The 14,127-nt window shown below is 39.8% G+C and overlaps 1 protein-coding gene across 3 annotated transcripts in view; it reads left to right on the top strand.

Annotated features, from left to right (window-relative positions):
- Nucleotides 1-3,520, top strand: part of LOC132815748 (serine/threonine-protein phosphatase 6 regulatory ankyrin repeat subunit A) — a 196,115-nt gene extending 192,595 nt beyond the window's left edge. For all 3 annotated transcript variants that reach the window (XM_060824871.1, XM_060824872.1, XM_060824870.1), the window contains exon 28: nucleotides 1,287-3,520. In XM_060824871.1, the coding sequence (XP_060680854.1) occupies nucleotides 1,287-1,573 (287 nt within the window). In that variant the 3' untranslated portion in view covers nucleotides 1,574-3,520. The remainder of the gene's footprint in view (nucleotides 1-1,286) is intronic.
- Nucleotides 3,521-14,127: the final 10,607 nt, after the last annotated feature.

Genomic DNA, 14,127 nt, shown 5'->3' with positions numbered 1-14,127 from the left:
TGCTCCTTGGATGCTGCCTAACCACCTGTGTTTTGACAACATTCTTGACAACATTCCATAAATGTCTACTACTGCACCCCTTCATATCCTTTAACCTAATTTCCCAGTTGAGTTCAGTCAGCTCTGTCTTCATGCCTTCGTAAATGCCCTTGTTTAAGTTTAAAATAATTGTCAGACAATTACTCTTCTTCTCTCTCTAACTGCCCCTAATTCTTTCCTCAGATTAGAGCTACCACATTCTTCCTTTAGTCTTACAGTGTTGTGTCAATCTTGCTTAAGTGTATACCTCAGTGCTGGTTGATCTCATGTAAATGTCAACCCCTGACATATAACCAAAATCAATCAGTTTTCATAAGGAGGAGATAGTGGTGCAATGCTCATGTCACTGTGCTAGTAATCCAGAACCCCAGGGGAATATTATGGAGACATGTTTTCAAATCCCACTGTGGTAGATGTTAAAATTCAAATTCAATAAAACTCTAGAGTAAAAGGTTAGCCATGTAGCCACTGTCGATTGCCTACAATTTGACTATTCTGCTATAGTAGCAGTAGGAGAGACTAAACTGCAACCTCTCCAAAATATTACTCATGTAAACGTTGAGTTTCTAAGACCAGAATTTTAGCCAACTAGTACAGAGCTGTCAACTTTTAAACCTGTGGACATGGTCAATAGTGTCATGTTTCTCCAGTGGAACTTAAAATCTCAACCTCTTGACTCAGGGGAGAGAGCTATCACTGCTCTATGGGTAGCTATATTCACCAAAGAGTGGTTATAGATTCTTGTCCGGTTATTTCTTCTTGTAGTACTTGATTAGAAATTTCCTTGAAATTTTAGTTGTTGCTGGACGTATGAACAGCTATAATTTAAAGAACCTTAAGATGGTTTTATATTGACATTGTCAGCAACAAAACTGCAATAGATTTAGATATAGCTCGAAGAGGAAAATCTTTAAGTCGAGGTTGTTTCCTTCACATGCTGAGACTGATGCTCTACCCCTCATCAAGAAACTAAGTGTACTTTTGTGCTTTCCTCCTCCTGTTGACTGCATATTGTTAAGATAGTCCTTATCAATGTTATAGTCTTATTTTTAAATATTTACATCACAGCTCCATGCTTTTATATCTATTTACCAATATGAAATATAACAAAATTTCATATGTTTCAAGTATATTAATTTGTTCAATCAAAATGACTTTTCATAACTGTCCATTAATTGTACTGAATTACCATTTGTATAAGATTAGAGTAATCTAACTAATGTGTCTTTTAAAACTTGCTGTTTTAGGATACACACCTGCATTGGCTTGTGCTCCAAATAAAGATGTGGCAGACTGCTTAGCCCTCATTCTGGCCACCATGATGCCTGTTTCATCCAGCAGCACTTTACCCACTCTCAGCTTTAATGCCATTAATCACTACAATAATCCTTCGAAGACTGTGTCCTTTGACTCTTTACCAATAATGAGAAGTGATCATAGCTCTTTCTGCAGTTTGAACAGTATAGGAAGGGAAGATGGTTACCCTTATACTGAAGACGACGAACTAAATGATTCTGATTCAGAGACCTACTGAAGACACTGACTTGAACTTTCATGATGAAAGCCCTTGAAGCATGCCCATAGATTGATGGGTTTTTTTTTAAATGAACACCTTCTAAACTCCCTCAGCCAAGTGGAGAAATTACATTATAGGTTTAAAGTTGAATTTATCAAAAAAAAAGACACAGAAGAATGCAGGTCTATGGAACAAGAAACGAGCAGCTCCGAGCTTGTAAACAATGTAGGAAACTATGGACAAAGTTGATGGATGCCAATGTTGTGTTATTTTAAAGCTCTTTATTTCCAGTGCCAGGATCCATTTCAACAGCATACACTGGTTAATGGTTTGAATGAGAAGATTTTTCAGTGCTGGGTGGAATAGCACTACTAAAATTAATGGAGACGTCCAATCAAAAATTCCCAAGTCTTAGGCATTATTGAATTTAATAAAGAAAATGGTGTAAAAAGATTGGTGTATATCACATCATTCGCTTGCATGATGATTTGCCAAAGGGACCAAACAAACTGATTTTAAAACAATAATCTTATATAAAAACAAAATACAAATACTAGAGAGCTGTAATTGATTCTCAACCTGCAAGTTTAAAAACTTTGCTTTAACAGTATTAAAGTAAACCGTTCAGAGATTTTGATGTACATTTGTTGATCAATTCTAGATCTTACGAGATTTGCATGAGTATAGTCAAGGCATTGTGTTAGAGTAGGGAGGGAAAGGGAAGAGAAAACTAAAACCTATTTTTGAGCCAACAGAAAATGCCCCTTTCCTACTTTTCTAGTTTGGCATAAGACCGACAGACCTGGTGCAGTTAAGGTGATGGTTAATTAAATATTAAAATCGACCAAGTTGTTGTGGAGAGCCACCCATTCTTTTTGCAATTTTTCAAACCCAAATTTTACCAGTGTATTTTATAATATAATTGGTATTTTAAAATAGATTTGTAGGTGTGGAAGCCAACTATACCACAAGTCTCAGATAGTAATATTTCCTGGACTTTGCAATATATTGGACTTTAGTTTTTAATTGACATTCACCTTATAGATGGTTAACTGTATTACAGTTATTTGAGCTACATTTGTACAACTGTTTGTTTGGTTTTCAATTTCTTCAGTGCCTTCATTGTTGTCTGTTTCATAGTTATGGATGTGCATCAGAGAGGAGACGTATGAAGTCATTATAATTGAGACTTCTTTCCATGTTGAGAAGTTACTTTTCAGTACCCATTTGGCATAGCTAAAATGTTGCAGCTCTTCAGTAATTTGCTTCAGAATACTTTGAACTGGTTTGACAGGTGTTTGGGAAGAACTTATCCAGTATTTCATGACAGGCATATATTTTCAATTGAAGCAGGCAGTATCTTCATGCTGTGTTGCACGATTGAAGTATGATAGCCCTGCATTTGGTTCTGTCAAGTCAGAATAAGCTGTGTCTGAAGGACTTCTACCTGTTACTTGTCAAAATGAAACTACTTTTTTTTAAGTGCACTACTTGGTACAAATTAATTTAGTTAATATAGTGCTCCTGAAATGTATTCATTCCAAACAGCAGGCCTGGAGTGCACAATAAATGGCTGATTTTGATTCAGTTTAGTCCTTTTAAATCACTACATTCTGAACAGTTTATTGTTGCATTTCATTTAGCAGTTTCTTTACTTAGTTGTTTAATGTCAACTACTGTGTGACTTTTACCTATTTTGCCACTTTTTCAGTTGGTGTGACTTTTCAGCAGTCTTGGATAAAGGCCCTTAAAAACAGTTCCATCAGACCATGGTATTTTAATAACTGGAATCCTTTAAAGTGCAAACTGATTTCTCAAAGTTTTGAAATATGAAATGGGACAAAATCTGTGCTGTTTTAATGTATTTCTGATTTGTTTTATTTCTTTTGAAGAGGTTAAGATTATAGCATGTATATAGAAATTGTGACTGCTTGGTTACCTACCTGCATTCTTTAAATACTTTGCTGAGATTATTGTATATTTTATGGATAATAAAACAAAAATGTGAGTTGTATGTAATTAAGTGTTGCATTCTGTGTATTTGTTAAGATCCCAGGTGATGTTATTATTGGACGAGTCAGATCCTAGACTGAATCTGGCTTGATAGATCTCATCTTTTTTTTTAAAAAAGTTAGAATAACCATACTATTTGGATATGAAAGCATGTTTAAAGATGTTGAAACACATGGTTTAAAGTGCAATTCCATTAATCCCAGCCCTACACAATTGAGTCATCATGCCAGAGAGTCCCATACAGAATTTGAGTTAGCTGTGGCTTCAATTCTCTCTCATAAGAATCTGATAGCCTCTACTTTAAATTCTCAGCTTCCCCTTCAAGGTTTTAACCAAAATACTTCTAGTCTACACTATCTGCACTGAGGTAACCTCTTCGTTAATGGTCACGAACTACCTTCCTTTTTCAGGACCAATTGTTTTATATGTTATCACCCAATACCTCTGCAAATCTGCCCAAGCTGAAACTAAAAAGTTTTTTTTTTCCCAAATTCCAAGTGTTTTCCCCAAGTTCCAAAAAAAAGTCCAGAATCTTGGATCTGAAAATCTTGCATTACATTGTTTATTTCATTCACTCAAACTGTCCATAAAGTCTCTCTAATAACTGTGTTTCAAAAGAACTCATCATTGTTAAAGAGATACTTGCACATTAATCATTAAACCCCTTCGGACAGAGAAAACTCATTTGCTACTAGTACAAAACTCAAAATCCAACATAAACAATATTTAAACATTTATTAAGCTTACATCACGATATTTGATGTGTTTTAGAATATAGCTAAAATTGAATCCTCAGTGCTCTGATAAGTAAACTGACAACATCTAGCTTTACCATTCACTTATCCTTGATTCGTTATTTGCAGCTACATTGTCCACCTGTCTTTCTGACATTGCTTGAACTAAGATTTCCTTTGGTACCACATTGACTCTTGACTATTCCATTCTCTATCCTATCCTACAGAAACTCTCCTAACACTTGGTTCTTATTCCAACCCCTTATCTCTAATTTCTCAGAATTAACCTTACAATATGTGCTTACTTCTAACTCAGCACGTAGCTCTCTTGAACTGTTGTGGTTTATGTAGTGCATGTACATTTGCAGTGCAGTTAGGAATGAAATTCTGGATTTCTGATTCAACAACAAAACCAAACAGTGATGGTTACAAATCAGGATGGTGTGTGATTTGGAGGAAAACTTGGGAGGTAGTGGTGTTCCTATGCACTTGCTGCCCTTAGTCAAAGTAATGAAGATTCTAGGTTTTAAGGTATTGTCAATGGAAATGTATTAAGTTGCTGCAGTGCATCTTGTAGATGATGCACTTTGCTGTCACTATGTATTGCTGATGGAGAGAATGGGTGCCAGTCAGGCAGATGCCTTATCATGGATGGTGGTGAGTTTATTGATTGTTGAAGCAGCACTCTTCCAGGTAAATGAAGAGTAATCCATTCCCCTCCCAACTTGTGCCTTGTAAATGAAAGCCAGGTTTTAGAAAGTCACCACAGAATTCCTAGCTTCTCATCTGTTCTTGTAGCCACAGTATGACTGATCCAGTTAAATATCGGGTCAGTGGTAACCCCCAGAGTTATTGGTAAGGCAATTCAACAACAGGAATGTGTGGAATCTGCTGAGGGATCTTGTAGTGCGGTGGCAATGTCCCTACCTCTGAGTCAGGAGACTCTAGTTCAAGTCCTACCTGCACCAGAGGTATGTAATACTATCTCTAAACAGGTCAGTTAGAAAATATTTATCCTGAGGAACTCTTGCAGTGATGTCCTTGCTTTGAGATGATTTACCTCTGACTACACCTAACCTCCTTTGCATTTGGTATGACTTTAACCAGTGAAGGTTCCCTCTTCCCCCAACACCCCCCCCCCCCCCCCCACCTCCAAATCCCAGTGAGTGACCCCATGCTAGGGTACTTGATGCTGCACTGTTTCAAATGCTGCCTTGCTGTCATTGTCATCTCACCTCTGACCTAAAGATTAAAAGAATAAGTGGTAACTTGATTGAAACATTTGAGATCCTGAAAGGTAGTGAGAGGCGAGATGTTGGGAAGAGATTTCCACTTCTGGGAGAATCGAGAACTCAGGATCAGTATTTTAAAAACAAAACTGCCCATTTAAAACAGATGAGATGACTTTTTTTCCCACTGAGGATCAGGAAGCTTTGTAGCTCTCCTTGTGAAAAGGGGACAGAAGCAGAATATAGATCCTTGAGAAGCAAGGGGTTGATGGTTATCAGGATATGGAAAGTAGGTTGGCACTCCATTTTTAGGTTGACCCGATGCTACCCCGGCATGTCCTCCGACTTGCTCAAAATCGTAGATGATAATCAGCAACCCTCAATCAAGGATTGAAAGACTAACTTTAATGTCAATGATGTTGAAAATAAAATCTCACAATTGGATCTTATCTATATATTACTGAAATGGTACTTTTTTTGAGCAGTTCAGATAACTGGCTAATTTTCTTCTTGATTTAACTGTCTGTTCACATCCAATCCATTTTGTGACTCCTTGACTCATTTTTGTTATTCCCCCTTAATACGAAAATGCTTTTTCATAGAAGTGTAAACACTGGAAACTTATTTCTTTGGGACCATATAGGCCGGCCTACAAAATGAGTTTAGAGTTTTGAGGGCAATGAAGTGAGAGTAAGGAAACACTGTGTCCTATTGACTATTCTCTGCCAGGCATCCTTTCCCCTACGGGTCATTGGTCTCCGACAAGACCTAATGTCCATGATGATCAACAACACTCAAATAACTTTTTCTCATATTGAAAATGTTATCTCCTATAAAATGATCCATTGTACCTGTTTCCAGAGTTCAATCTTAAAATATTTCTGGAAAATTTTTTTTTTGATTAGATTAGACTTACAGTGTGGAAACAGGCCCTTCGGCCCAACAAGTCCACACCGACCCGCCGAAGCGAAACCCACCCATACCCCTACATTTACCCCTTACCTAACACTACGGGCAATTTAGCATGGCCAATTCACCTGACCCGCACATCTTTGGACTGTGGGAGGAAACCGGAGCACCCGGAGGAAACCCACGCAGACACGGGGAGAACGTGCAAACTCCACACAGTCAGTCGCCTGAGTCGGGAACTGAACCCGGGTCTCAGGCGCTGTGAGGCAGCAGTGCTAACCACTGTGCCACCGTGCCGCCCACTTAAGGCAATTTGAGGCAATTATAAGTTTTAGCCGATTAGTTCAAGACTGAAGTCTGTTTTTCTCAGTTCGTGATCTGTCATGTCCCTGATTCCTTGTAATGTGACTTCTCTGCTTGCAAACAGCTTGCATGAACAAACTCACAATTCATATATTTTGCACCTTCCTGTCCCTGTTTCCAATGGAACACAGTTTTGGTCTATTTGGCATTCTTTGCTTTAATCTTTGACTTATCGCTGGTTATGAGACGCTTGTGAGCAGAAAAGCAAATTAAAAAGTACGAGGTGATGATTTTACCAGTTTGTGATAATTTCTAACAAGAATTTTTTCTCAACATGAAGAATTCATCAGTGTCTAGAAAGGTCAAGATGCTTCAAAAGAGGTCAGTTCACACACAAGATAGCACCCAAGCAAACTCTTCCATAGCTAGTGAGAATTTTACAGTATATTGTTTGAAAATGCAGTTTGATGGTGACGCTTGCAAAACCCAATGTTTCCAGTTCTTTTAGATTAGATTAGATTACTTACAGAGTGGAAACAGGCCCTTCGGCCCAACAAGTCCACACCGACCTGCCGAAGCGCAACCCACCCACACCCCTACATTTATCCCTTCACCTAATACTATGGGCAATTTAGCATGGCCAGTTCATCTGACCTGCACATCTTTGGACTGTGGGAGGAAACCGGAGCACCCGGAGGAAACCCACGCAGACACTGGGAGCACGTTCAAACTCCACACAGTCAGTCGCCTGAGTCGGGAATTGAACCCGGGTCTCTGGCGCTGTGAGGCAGTAGTGCTAACCACTGTGCCACCGTGCCGCCTTTTGACCTTCTCAAGTGTAGATCAGTGCAAGTATCTACCATAATGTCCAGATTTCCTTGCAAATAGATCATTAACACACAGACTTGGGTGCCTTCCATCTTTAAAGCCTAAAAAGTTGTTGAAGAATCTCCAAAATTCTATATTGCCCTCCTGAACAGTGTTGTCAGCAATATTGGAAAATACATAGCAGTAGTGAAAGAAACATTGTCCATTAATATAAAGACAGAAGTGCTGGAGAAGCTCAGCAGGTCTGGCAGCATCTATGGAGAGAGAAACAGTTAACAGTTTGAGTCAAGTGACCTTTCTTCAGAACTGAAAATAGCTGTGAAAAGGCATTTATGCTCATGATGGGGGTGTGGGTTGAGGGGAAGAAAGGAGACACATGGATGGAGACAGTGCCCAGAGAGAGGGAGATGGGAAAAAGTGCAGATCAAGGGGTTGCTAATACTAAGCCAGGAAAAAAGTAACTGCTGAGTAGGTGCTAAGGGGAAGTGTGAGTTGTTGAAAATACCAGCCACTGAAACAGGACTTGGAAATATAGGTCACAATTGTTGTTGCTATTCTTACATTCCCTCTTGAGAACAAGACCCAACATTCCTTTAGCCTTCCTGATTAGCTGCTGCACCTGTACATGAGTTTTGTGTTTTGTGCACAAGGACCTCCAAGTGCATCTTTCTGCAGTTTCTTTCCTTTTGAACACTTTTTTTTTGTTATCCCTTCCAAAATGCACATCACATCTTGCCACATCATTCTCCAGTTACCAACTGTTGGCCCAGTTAAACTATCAATATCTCTCTCTAAACTATCAATATCTCTCTCTAAACTATTTGAGTTTCATTCTGAAATGGCTAAACTCAATGCTGCCTCCCGAAGGCTGTTAGGTGCGTAAGTAGAAGATGAGATGTTGTTCCTCCACTCGCATTGAGCCTCACTGGATACTGCAGCAGACCCGAGACAGAAATTTGGTGTGGGAACACAATGGTGTGTTGAAATGACTGGCAACTGGAAGCTCAGGGTTATTTTGATGGACAGACTGTAGGCGTTCTGCAGTCAGCCAGTATAGAGTACTGCCCACTACATTGTGATGTGGAGGAGCCGGTGTTGGACTGGGGTGGACAAAGTTAAACATCTCACAACACCACAAATAAACCTGTTGGACTATAACCTGGTGTTGTGTGATTTTTAACTTTGTCCACCACATTTTGAGCAGTGAATATAGTCAACTAGATTGAGAGAAGTGCAAGTAAATTGCTGTTTCACCTATAAGCATGTTGGATAGGATGGGGTACAGTGCTAGAATGCTAGCCAAGGAGAGATCAAAGTTCCATATGTGGTGCAGGTCCGGTGCAAGGCGGCACTTAGTGTTTAGATTTGGTATGGCAGGGCTGGAGAAATCGGGTTTAGCAGAGGAGGGGGAGACCAGGTATTGGGTCCACGTTCTGGTTTGGTCCAGATCTGACACAGGGAAGCAGGGAGAGAGCTAACAGGGCAGAGGAAACAAATGAGTAGGTCCAGTGGTAGGGATGGGAGTTGCAGGAGGTGGGGCCTGGTCAGGTGGTGGAGGCATGGGGAGGGTAGTTAGGTACAGATCAGGCCAGGGATTTCACATCCTAGCTGGGGTGGAGTTCTGGTTCCAGGGGTTGTTGGATCACCAAGAGATGGTCATGTCAGGCTCTGATGCTGAAGGTCTGGGACTGTGGGTAGATAACTATTGACTCTGTTTAATAGCTACTGATGAGTTAGAATATGTATTTAATAGTTTAGCATTTCATGTAACTGTTTTACTTAATTTAATCAGAACCTTCCAAAGTCTCCCATTTCTCTGGACACTTTCAGATGTGGTAGAATTGCCCAGCAGGAGATTCGATTTCCCAGACAATTTCTTTGGCAAATACTGCAATAGGGATTCTCCAGGATAACCAAGAATAACTCCCATCTCTACCCACATAACAACTGTGTGACCAGTGGAAAATCTGCCCCAAGATTCTTGGGGTTGACAGTCTGGATACATACAGGCTGTTACCCCTAATGTGAGAAACTCTGACCAGCAAGCATAATCCCAGGGTGTGGGGGTGTCCAGTTAGGACAGAGGTGAGGAGGAATTACTCCTCACTGAGGATAGTGAGTCTGTGGAATTCGCAGATACTGGCTCATTCAGTATATTCAAGGCTGAGATAGATTTTATTTTAAAATTAGGATGGGAAACTAGGGTTATGGAGAATTAGCAGGACAGTGGAGTTATCAGATCAGCCATAATCTCACTGATTGATGGAGCAGGATGGTCGTCTTGGCCTCCTATATTATATGGCCCTATGATCTTGTGCTGTTAAGCCAAAGAGGTGTTCTCGGCGAAAGTGAGGACTACAGACGCTGGAGATCAAAGTCAAGATTAGAGTGGTGCTGGAAAAGCACAGCAGGTCTGGCAGCATTCAAGGAGCAGAAACATCAATGTTTCAGGCAGGAGCCCTTCATCAGGAAGGTGATGAAGGGCTCCTGCCCGAAACATCTATTTTCCTGCTCCTTGATGCTGCTTGACCTCCTGTGCTTTTCCAACATGACTAATCAAAGAGATGTTCGGTACATTGCACAAATAAGTAATGTGGTATATGATCATTTCAGTGCCAGACTGGTACCAACAATATAAGGCCAATGTCTCAATGATTGGCAGATTGTACCAAATAGTAAACCCCTTCATCTGTTTGCAACAAGGTACTGATTTTATCAAACCAGCCTGCTCTTGGAAAACTCACAACATAGTGTCCAACACTAGATGTGATTCTGAAATCAAACTTTAGTAAAATGGGATTATTTGAGAGGTAATTATGAAACCGGCTGCATTTGGAGTACTGTATGCTTATATACAGTTAAGATATAAAAGTGTGGCAGCTTTAATCTGTTGATATTCATAATAAAATGTTATATTTATGAATACTTGAAAAATTAAGACAATTATTTCTTTCTGATTTATTTTTTAAAAGTCACAGCTTATAGCAACTGCAGAATGAAAAATGAATAGGTTTTCTTCAGACTTAAAGTGGGGTTTTGACTGCAGAGAAGAGGGAGCTCGTGAGCTGGTGGCGATCTGATTGTTTTTATCTATCTTGTTCTCAGTCCAAAGCTGTTCAGTTATTCAAGAACCAATCACATGATCATTGTCAAAGGTCTTTAGCCTATCACTGATACTTGATCACTTGTCTAGTTCTTGTAAACCAGAGCTCCATCCGAATATAAAACCCCTCAGCTTCAGTTCATCTGCAACCACTTCAATTATTGCTTGTTCAAATTGCCGTATAGTTGATGGTTTCCAGCAGGGTCTGTTTACTCACTTCTTCAAAATGTGCAGCAATCCTTGCAAAACACTGTTAGACTCAAAAGTGTTTATAGATGTACAGCACGGAAACAAACCCTTCAGTCCAACTCATCCGTGCTGACCAGATATCCCTAACCTAATCTAGTCCCACCTGCCAGCACTTTGCCCGTATCCCTCGAAACTCTTCCTATTCATATACCCATTCAGATGCCTTTTAAATGTTTCACAGCTTGTTCCATATACGCACCATGCCCTGTGAAAAGTTTGCCCGTTAGGTTCCTTTTAAATCTTTCCCTTTACACCTATGCTCTCTTGTTTTGGACTTCCCTACGCTGGGGAAAAGATCTTGGCTATACACCCTGTCCATGTCCCTCATTGAGTCATACAGCACGGAAACAGACTCTTCTGTCCAAACAGTCCATGCCGAACATAATCTCAAACTAAACTAGTCCCACCTGTCTGCTCCTGGTCCATATCCCTCCTAAACCTTTCCTATTTGTTATTTATCCAAATGTCTTGTCTAAACATTGTAAATGTTCACCACTTCCTCAGGGAGTTCATTCCCCACATACGAACCATTCTCTGGGTAAAATAAATTACCCATCATGTCCTTTTTAAATCTTTCTCCTCTCAACCTAAAAATGTATCCCCTAGTCTTGAAATCCCCTATCCTAGGGAAAAGACAGCTACCACTACCATTATCTATATCCCTCATGAGTTTATAAACCTCTATAAGGTCTCTATTCAGCCTCTCCCTGAAGCTCAAGTACTCCAACCCTTGCAACATCCTTGTAAATTTTTTATGAACCCTTTCAAGTTTCACAACATCCTTCCCATAGCAATGAGACCAGAATTGTGCATTGTATTCCAAAAGTGGCCTAACCAATGTTCTGTACAGCCACAACATGACCTCCCAGCTCCATACTCAAATGCACTGACCTATTAAGGCAAGCATACCAAACACCACCATCACTATCCTGAAACACTCCTCTCTCATTTCAGAACCCAATTTAAAAAGTACAACAAAGGCAGATTAAGTGGGAAGCTAACATTTTATGATTTTAATTTAGTTATAATCTCACAATTAAAGTATATTTATTGATTAACCTAATATATTATTCTGCTCACTAAAGCCAATGCAGATCTTCACACTGACATCATGTGACTCTGCTTAGCTTCACTTGACAAAGAATTGCACAATGGGATTGTGAACAAAGTGAAGACAGTAACCTAGTGTTCTAGAGTTACAGCTGTAAGCTGAAGGGCCTCTAAGTTAGCTGATGTAATCAGACTTCCAAGGTTATATAAGACAAAGTATTATTAGCTCATTAGAACAAGGGCACAGCTACAGTTATGATTTCTTGTTCAGGGCTAGTGTGTTTTAATTTGTTCAGAAGGGCACCTTTTGCTTAAATGCAACATCTATATTTGAATTAACTTTGTAACACAGCGTGTAAGTTTGCAGCTCTATTACCTTTTAGACTTTATCATACACTGTATGAGAATTTGTTGAGATTCGTATTTTCTGTTTTTTTTATGTAGCTTTGATATTCTAACTTTTTCCTTTGATAAAAATAAAATTCCAAGCATTCCAACACAGTGAAAAAACTAATTAGTTGATGACAATGGGAAAAACAAATGGTGATTGTTAAATGTCTGATGTCATAGGAACTTTGCTAGAATTAAGTGAGGATTGAGACATGAGCACAAACTAACAAGCTTGCAGTGCTGACTACAAATGCCCCCTCCTTCCTTTAATGAAAATGTAAAGAACATTTCAAACCCGTGGATAATTGACACCTTAAGGAGCTGGTCAGGAGAAAGTTAGTCACTGTCCATCACTCATTAGAGCCAATCAGAGATTGATCAGGAGTCCCTTAAACCAATTAACTTTGTCGAGCCTAGACCAATCCAAATAGAAAATTGTGATTGATCATGCTGTGGCTTCTAAGCTACTTTTCAGTGACCAAGGTGTATGAGATGTTTGAAGTTTTCCCACTTCCAACTGGAAGCAGAATGCACGGAAAAGAGACAGGATGTCAGGCTGGGTCCGAAGCTGAAATGGAAAACAAGAGCCATAGTGTACCATTGAAGTTACTGCCCAGCTCAAATTGGAATTATTTAGACCCTAAGATTGGCTATGATATGATTGGCTATATCGAAAACTGGATGAAACACTTGTATTCAAGTTGTGACTCGTAAAGTAATGGGAGAGGCGGTGGACTTCTGTCTTAGTTATAGTACCCTTGTCTGTGTGCTGTGTAGGTTTCTGAGTTGCATGAGAGTTTATCAATACAGAAACTTGCTAGCCCATGTCATTTGAATACTCTTTTAGCAATGTTTGCTCAGGCCAGGCACTTGGTAGGGTCAAGTTCCTGGAACAGTGGGATAAATGTAGGCAACTGCCAAATATTTAAAGCAGCAGCAACAGCTGCCCAAGTCAGCAGCTCCTAAGTATTCTCCAAAAATACCAGCCATCTAACAAACCCCTGCCCAGTAACAAGATACTGACCGGCCGGGCTGCTTTCAACCATCTCCAATCTTCTGACTGGTGACAATACAACACCAAGTGTTATGTCATCATCTTGAAGCTGAAACGCTTTCCCTCTCCCTGATCCCTGTCTGATTCTGTCCAGCCTGTTTACAATCTTGATTCCTATTTTACACAGACCTGACTGCCTCCTCTCTGGGAGAAAGACTGCTGATGCCTACCACTGTCACATCACTTTGCTGCTGAAATGCTGATCTGTGCCTTTATTATATCCATGTACAACTATTCTCACCCAGTCCTTTTATGCCACCCACACTCTACCCTCACGCTTCCTAGACTGTCACTAAACTTGTTCAGTAATCACTTGCCTTCCCCCGATTAATACCTCAATAATAAAATATTCATTCCTACTTTAAACGTCACCCACCGTCTTGCTTTTCACTAAATTAGTAACCCCTTCAACATTCGAACATGTGTCACTCTCATTTTTCCAGCATAGGCAGCCATTCCTTCAAATGTCTGAGATTTCAAATTCCCACACTCAATGTCTCTGCACCTCTGTCCTTCTTTAAAGACTCATGTCTTTAAAATCTCTCCCTTTGACAATTTAGGTTACCTGTTCTAATGTCTCCTCAAAGGACGCTTCCTGACTTCTGTGCTTTTCCAGCGCATATCGACTCAAATATTTCAGTGTCATGTTGCATTAGGTAACACTCCTATGAGACGTCTTTCAGAAGTTTTGCTGTTAAAAAGATACCAGG

This window comes from Hemiscyllium ocellatum, chromosome 5 (assembly GCF_020745735.1).
Source record: "Hemiscyllium ocellatum isolate sHemOce1 chromosome 5, sHemOce1.pat.X.cur, whole genome shotgun sequence".
Lineage (NCBI taxonomy): Eukaryota > Metazoa > Chordata > Chondrichthyes > Orectolobiformes > Hemiscylliidae > Hemiscyllium > Hemiscyllium ocellatum.
This window is presented reverse-complemented; position numbering and strand designations above follow the sequence as displayed.